The sequence below is a fragment of the Hylobates moloch genome, unplaced genomic scaffold, assembly GCF_009828535.3.
Source record: "Hylobates moloch isolate HMO894 unplaced genomic scaffold, HMol_V3 SCAFFOLD_9, whole genome shotgun sequence".
Taxonomy (NCBI): domain Eukaryota; kingdom Metazoa; phylum Chordata; class Mammalia; order Primates; family Hylobatidae; genus Hylobates; species Hylobates moloch.
Window position 1 is genome coordinate 123,495,597 of NW_026652284.1, and position 7,776 is coordinate 123,503,372.

General features: G+C 58.6%; 1 protein-coding gene across 1 annotated transcript; it reads left to right on the top strand.

The window, feature by feature from the left end:
• Positions 1-3,610: 3,610 nt before the first annotated feature.
• On the top strand, positions 3,611-7,402 carry ZFP41 (ZFP41 zinc finger protein). Its single transcript, XM_058444588.1, is given in 4 exon segments — positions 3,611-3,810; positions 4,811-5,152; positions 6,397-6,852; positions 6,854-7,402. Coding segments are annotated over 2 exon segments (597 nt in total). The 5' UTR covers positions 3,611-3,810; positions 4,811-5,152; positions 6,397-6,550; the 3' UTR covers positions 7,149-7,402.
• The last annotated feature ends 374 nt before the right edge of the window (positions 7,403-7,776 follow it).

A 7,776-nucleotide genomic window follows, 5' to 3' on the forward strand; every position in this document is an offset into this window, starting at 1 on the left:
CTACCGCTAGACCACAGTCCGCTTGGCAATAGGCATCTTCCCAGATGCTGGCGTTACCGCTAGACCAAGGAGCCCTCTGGTGGCCCTGTCCAGGCATAACAGAAGGCTCGCACTCTTGTCTTCTGGTCACTTCTCACTATGTCCCTTCAGCTCCTATCTCTGTATGGCCTGGTTTTCCCTAGGTTATGATTATAGAGCAGGGATTATTATAATATTGGAATAAAGAGCAATTGCTACTAATGATTAATGATATTCATATATAATCATATCTAAGATCTCTATCTGGTATAACTATTCTTGTCTTATATTTTATTATACTGGAACAGCTCGTGTCCTCCGTCTCTTGCCTCGGCACCTGGGTGGCTTGCCGCCCACAGGGAGGGGAGAGGAGGAGGGGAGGAGGGGGAGGGGGAGGGGGAGGGAGGAAGGGGGAGGGGAGAGGAGGGGAGAGGAGGGGAGAGGAAGAGGGGGAGGAGGAAAAGGGAAAGGCTCCCGGGTGGTTGTACAGGCAGTAGGGAAAAGTGAAAGAGCACCACTCAATCCAACAAGCCAGACAGTAAACCACTCAGGAGGAAAGCAGTTCTCTGTCCCTCTTTAAGCTAAGAGACTGAAGTGCCTGTTTCCTGTCCTCAGTCCTCTTCTCTGGTGGCTGTCCCCTGCAGAGCAGACTGGGACCCCACTCACTAGCAATAGGACTCCCACATCGGAAGACAGGACAGTGACCCAGAGGTGCCCAGGCAGCCATGGGAGGCAGCCCGCCACCCAGAAGAAGAGGCCCAGGCTTCCGGGCAGCTCCAGCCTTTGCAGCACGCAGGCAGGGCACAAAACAGGGATGTGCGAGAGAAATGAGGAGCAGAGAAGCAGCAGAGCCTGGGGCTCCCAGCCCCTCTTCAGAGAGGCTGCCTCTGTGGGAAGCTCTGCAGGAAAGGGGTCCTCAGCCCTTGGAGCTTCTTTCCATATTTACAGGGCAGCTGGAGCGGGAGGTCTGGTGACAGTGGGAGATTCTGGGCCAGGGAAACAGCCTCTGCCCACATATCACATACCAATGGTGTTGGCACCAAATGGAGTCTCTGGTGGGCCGGCCCAGCCACCACCATGCCTGAAGGGACTGGAGGGGCCACCAGGCTCATTTAGAAGGCAAGGGGCTGTCTCTTTTGAGATAGGGGAAGGACACCTTTCTCCTTCCTCTGCTTTTTTTTTTTTTTTCTGAGAGGGAGTCTCGCTTTGTCACCCAGGCTGAAGTGCAGTGGCATGATTTCAGCATCACTGCAACCTCTGCCTCCCAGGTTTAAGCAATTCTTTTGCCTCAGCCTCCCAGGTAGCTGGAACTACAGGCACGTACCACCACACCCGGCTAATTTTTGTATTTTTAGTAGAGACAGGTTTTCACCATGTTGGCCAGGCTGGTCTCAAACTCCTGACCTCAAGCAATCCACCCACCTTGACCTCCCAAAGTGCTGGGGTTATAGGCACGAGCCACCATGCCCAGCCTGCCATTCTTATTCTCTCTGTCCCAGCCCCATCAGTCATCAATTGCTCAATAAATATGGATTAGGCACCTGCTATGGGCTATGTGTTGGCCCCCGATAAAACAAAGATGAAAAAGACAAGCCCTGACCGAGGGTCATGTGCAGCATGTAACCTGTATGGACAGCTACCCAGGCAGCCTCGGCCTGAGGCTGGCAGGGGCGAGGCCAGGGCTGACACAGATGAGCTCGAACAGGTGGAGTCTTAAAAAGCACGAAAGGGTCTGTCAGGCAGAGGCGGAGCGGGGGTGTTCAAGGCCCAGGGTTGAGGCACGCAGCCGATGGTGTGTGGCAGGGCAAGCACTTGCTGCTGAGTCTCCTGGAAGGGGAAAGGGTGGTGAGAAGGGCGGCCTGCAAGTCCGTGCAGGCCCCTTTGCAGCCGCTAAGGGGGCCCAGACCTCATCCTGCAGGACAGGTGTGAAGCCGGGAGGGCCACTGTGGGTTTGCCCTGTAAGTAAGTCCCTCCAGCTGCTGTAGGAGGGGTGCACAGTGGAGCTCAAATGAAGGCAGGGAGACCCCAGGGCAGGCCACAGAAGTAGTGCTGTTGAGAGGAGACGGGGTTCCAACTAGGACAGAGGAAGAAGGCTGCACAAGAGCAGGTGGTTTAAAACATTGGGAGGTAGAAGCAACAGGATGGGAGAGGGGGTGGGACGAGGAGGGAGAAGAACTGCCTGGTTTTCAACACCTTGCTAAGTCCAGGATGCAGCTGGAGAGAGGGCTGGGTGGGGGCACACAGTTCCTAGGGTGCCACAGCACCAGCAGCACCTAAGATCTCCACCCACACTCACTCAGTCCACACGACACAAGGGCCCAGCACACATCAGGCACCCAGAACAAGAACAGGTGGCTGCCCTCCAAGAGCTGATGTGCATGGCAGTGTGGGAGCAGGGCATAACTAATAATAAATACAATAAGGAAATCATACAGAAAGTGGAAATGGGAAGTGTTGGGGGGGCAGAATGCTGCAGATATCCTAAGGAGATCCCCCAGAGCCAGCCCCATGCCCATCCTTCCCTTGGCTACAGGTGGCACTTGTGACTTGAATCTGAGTAGAACTGGGTGGAGGGGGTGGCATGTCACCCACAATTAGGTTCTGTTCCATAGGACTCCCATCTGGGGATGGGGGTCTCCCACGGACCCTGGAGAAGCAGCCAACCTGTGAACTGCCCACCCTTGCAGATGGCCACACAGCAGGGACTGGCAGGCAGCCCCAAGGAGCTGAGGGCAGCTCCTGCCGGCCCTCGGTCCTACAGGCACCAGGACATGACTTCTGCCAGCAATCGCATGAGGTGGGAAGTGATCCTTCCCCAGTCCAGCCCCCAGATGAGAACACAGCAGCTGACCTGAGCTGAGGACCCAGCAAGCCTGGCCTTCTGGCCCACAGAAGCCTTGAGATAATAGGCGGATGTCGTTTTAGGACACCCAGTTTGCGGTACGTAGGGAACTAACACGCGGGGCTCCGGCGGGCCTGGCGGCTCAGTGCGATCTGGGCGGGAGGGAAGTGGAGTGAGCGCAGCCAGCGGCTGAGAGCACATCCCGGAGGGGCTGCCTGCGGCGGGAGGAGCGGCAGGAGCCGCAGGGTGGGGGACGGCTCGCCCGAGCTCGCGCGCGGCGGCGGCGGTGATGGAGGCGGTGCCCGCCCAGGGGGGCTTTCGGGGGCGGGACATGGGGCGGAGCCTGGGGGCGGGGCATGAGGGGAGCCGGCTCGGGGAGGAGCTTTTGGGGGCGGGGCACGAGGGCGGAGCCTGAGGGGGCGGGGCATAAAGGGGAAGCCGGCTCGGGAAGGAGCTTTCGGAGGCGGGGCCCGCTCGGGGCGGGACCTGATCAGGGCGGAGCCTTCGGGAGGGCGCCTGCCATAGAGGACTGTGAGGGGGCGGGGTCCGCTCGGGGAGGAACCTGCGGGCGCGCCGGCAGTGAGGGGGTGAAGCCTGAGGGGGCGGGGCCTAGTCGGGGCGGGGTCTTGGGGGGCGGAGTCAGTTGGGGGTGGAGCGGCTCGGGCCAAGCCCTCCACCACCCACACCATCACCGAGTCCGGCCTCGGCTCCTAGCGCGGCAGCCGGAAGGGGCGGGTCAGCGGGCGGGCATTTCCTGCGGGTGCCTGGGGTCCACAGGGACGCTGGCACTGATGGGGAGCGCTGGGGGGTCCTGCATAGAGGGCCTTCCTTTCCTGCCTCCGCCCCCGCGATCGCGCGCGCCTCTCCCCGCCCTCCAGCAGTCCTGGTAGGGCCCGGGCGCGTCCGCGCTCTGCAGCGGGAGCTCCTCGTCGCCCCTCGTCTCCAGCCAGGTACTCACTGGGCTCCTGCCCGCCGCTTCCGACCCAGGACGCGCAGCGTCGGTATGGGCCCCGCCGCCTCCCCGCACCCCGGCGCTCCAGGGATGTGGCGAGACACGGCTCTGAGCGCCTCCCGGGCCCCGGCCCCGAGGCCAACCTAGCTTCGCACGCGGGCCGCGGGGCTCTGCCGTTGAAAGGGGAGCCTGTAGCTAGGAGTACGTACGAGACCCTGGCGGGCCCCTCCGCCTGGCTCAGATGCCTGGCATCTCAGGCCTTGGCACAGCTAGCAGGCCCCTGGCAGGCCGTGAACCCAGCAGGCTGTTTTAGTGCAGATTGCCCTTGAATCTCAAGCCCACTAATGTTGCAGTCTCTCCGTGAGACCCAGATCCCTGAAAGTAGTGGAGGGAGGCTCCAGAGTGAGGTTTCCTAGGCAGCCCCTACCGCCCACGGATACGCAGAGCTTCATATTACAAGTGAAAGGTCCTCGGCCCAGAGATGCGACGGAGCTACGCTGCAGTTGCACGGCAGAACCAGAACCCCAGTCTTTAGTGGTGTGGCAAGCGTGGGTTGCGCTGTCTGTAACTAGCTAATCACTCCTGTCTACAGGCCTGTGAGGTGAGGCCAAGACAATCGCTATGGTCCAATCATTTTTTGTTTTTTGTGTGTGGGGTTGTTTTGTTTTGTTTTGTTTGTTTTGAGACGGAGTCTTGTTCTGTCGCCAGGCAGGAGTGCACTGGCCCGACCTTTGCTCACTGCAACTTCTGTCTCCTGGGTTCAAGCAATTCCCCTTCCTCAGCCTCCTGAGTAGCTAGGACTACAGGCACGCGCCACCACGCCTAGCTAATTTTTTGTATTTTGGTAGGGACGGGGTTTCACCACGTTGGCCAGGATAGTCTTGATCTCCTGACTTCGTGATCCACCCACTTCGGCCTCCCTAAGTGCTGGGATTACAGACGTGAGCCACCGCACCCGGCCAGTCCACTCTGTTTTTAACAAGTATTTTATTTTTCAGGATGAGCAGCGTGCAGAGAAGTGAGTCATTCCAGTCTCTGCCGGTTAGCACCTGCCAGCCTAAGTTGAGTCGACAGAACCGTTATGGAGAATGTTCCCTGAGCACAGTATGTGACCAGGATTTGGAGACAAAAAAGATGTGATCCTCACCTTCAGGAACCCCTGCCGCATAAGGAGACTGCCATGTCAGTGACCAGCCACACGTGCAGTGACAAGTGTCTGGAAGAAGGAACAGTGCTGTACAGCACGGAGGACCCCCGCACAGGCCCCGGACAGCAGGCGTCAGGTGCTGTACAGCACGGAGGACCCCCACACAGGCCCCGGGCAGCAGGCGCTAGGCTCAGTGGGTTCACAAACCACCCCCCCGCCCCGCCATGGAGTGGAGTCTGCAGAGAACCAGATAGGTTCCCACCGTGCCCTGGAGAGCTGCCACTTCTCCAGCTCCACCCTGCCCATGAGGCAAACAGCTGGTCGACTGGTCTTTTGTGTTGGTTCTTAGTTCTCACCTTTGTTTCCTACCAGAGCTGGACCCCGGCCTCAAACTCCAGCCAGCTTGGGCTGTGATCCTCTGTCCTGGGCACCAGGGCTCCCCCTGCCCACCGCAGCAGAGATGCTGCTTTATGCCTGCATCCTCCCTCAGCACACGTGGCCTTCATCTTCAGTTCTGGCGCCCACCCGATCTGCCTCCTCCCACACGCCACCTCTAGATAGAGCCCTAGAAAGTGATGTTGGCCTGAAACTGAGTCACATTCATCTAAACATTTTCCTGTAGAAAAGACCAGACCCTCTCCTTGTTGAGATAGGAAATCTGTAGTGAGTTTATGTGTTACCTGCACTCATGAGAGAGAGGAGGGAAGGCCACGAACCTCCTCTCGACTTAACAGAATTCAAAGTATTTATGTGTTGAGATGTGTCACTTACGACATGCATATCAGCTCCACTTTCTACCTAGGCTCAACCCTGGCCTCAAACTCCAGCCTGGTTGACCAAGAACTAATACAAAAGGTACGGAATATTATTTCTTAGAATATGACTGGGCATGGTGGCTCACACCTGTAGTCCCAGCTACTCAGGAAGCTGAGGTGGGAAGGATGTGACATGAGGGGTTCTGCTGGTTGCTGTGGTCCATGGTCGGGGGGCAGCCCTGGTTTCATGAACTCAGAACCCACCCTCTGGGGGATGGAAGCACCCTCCACTGGGCATGTGTGGCCCCTGCAGCCTGTAGCTCCAAAGCACGGTGACTGGTCCTAAGCCCAGTATGGTGGAGAAGGAGACTAGGGCAGGAACCAGGGGGATTCAGGGGTGGAGGAGGGAAGCCGCAGGGCAGTTGGTGGGCACATCAGATCCTGTGGACACGGTGTGCAGACCCCGAACCCTGGCAGAGGAGCAAGGATTCCTTGGTGAGCAACTGATCCCTTCATCGAGACAGGAAAGGCTGGGAGAGAGAGTCAGGTGGGGCTCTGGGGAGATCGGCAATTCCGTTTGAGACACTCGTGGGGGAACACATGGGAAGGGAGGGGCCGCACCTGAATCCCACATCCCCTGAAAGGCAAACCTTTAATCTGAGGTTCATGTTTTTCTCCCCAGCACCAAGAGGATGGTGGCCCTCGGCCTCCTGGTGCAGAGCATCAGTCCCGCGCTGGGAGTGTGGAGAGGCGCGTGAGAAGCAAGCCATTCTTGAGGAAGTGGGGCCAACAGAGAGGTCGGCAGCCCCTTAGCCCTCACGCTTCCAAGGAACAGAATGTTGGAGAAGCCTGCAGGCAGAAAAAGGAAGACGCCCACCCCAAGGGAGGAAGCAGATGTGCAGAAGAGCGCACTCAGATAGGAGAAGGTGTCCGGGGACAGAAAGCCACCTGAGAGGCCCACTGTGCCCAGGAAGCCCCACACACAGCCCTGCCTGAGTCCTGAAGACGAAGAGCACATCTTTGATGCCTTCGACGCTTCATTTAAAGATGACTTTGAGGGGGTTCCCGTGTTCATTGCTTTTCAGAGGAAGAAACCGTATGAGTGCAGTGAGTGTGGGCGGATCTTTAAGCACAAGACACCACATTCGCCATCAGAGGGTCCACACCGGAGAGAAGCCCTTCAAATGTGCACAGTGCGGGAAGGCCTTCCGGCACAGCTCTGACGTCACCAAACACCAGAGGACTCACACCGGAGAGAAGCCCTTCAAATGCGGAGAGTGCGGGAAAGCCTTTAACTGCGGCTGCAATCTCCTGAAACATCAGAAGACGCACACCGGGGAGAAGCCCTACGAATGCACGGACTGTGGGAAAGCCTTTGCCTACAGCTCCTGTCTCATCCGCCATCGGAAACGCCACCCTCGGAAGAAGCCCTGAGCTGGGGCCGTCTGCGGACTCGGGCCCTGCAGTGCAAGCCTCGCCGGACACCTGTTCCGTGGCTCCCTCGTGTTCAGTGTCTGATGGGGGCACAGGGCCGTGTGCACTGTGTTCCGTGCCCTGGGGACCCCCGGAAAATCAGCCCAGTCAGATATGGGAACGTGCCAACGAGTGAGAGACCTTTCCACTGCAGAGAATCTCTTTGATCAAGACACTGCAGCAATGTAGAAGCCACCAGAGGCTCCTTGCAGCCATGGACCATTTTCCCAGTTCTTTGATGGCTCACAGGGCTCAGCACCAGAGACCAGGGTGTATTCACTGCCATCCATTGGATGTGTTTGGGTCACCTCAGAGCACCCAGCGGGAGAGGCTCCTGGTGTGGTGGGCAGCCCAGCACTTCCCGCTGACACCTGCCTGTGACACCTGCTTAAGCCTTTCATCTGCCGCTGAAGGTCCCAGTCTGGACTCTCTGCCCTCTGGGTCCCCGAGCTCTGCAGCGAGCCCTGGGACCACTCGTCCCTGCCCAGTCAGCTTCAGTGCCGGCCTCTGTGCCCCAACTGTGCTTGGTCCTCTGGCTTCTCTCCTCCTGCTGGAGCGCCAGTCCCTGAGCTCAGACCCCCGTTCCCGG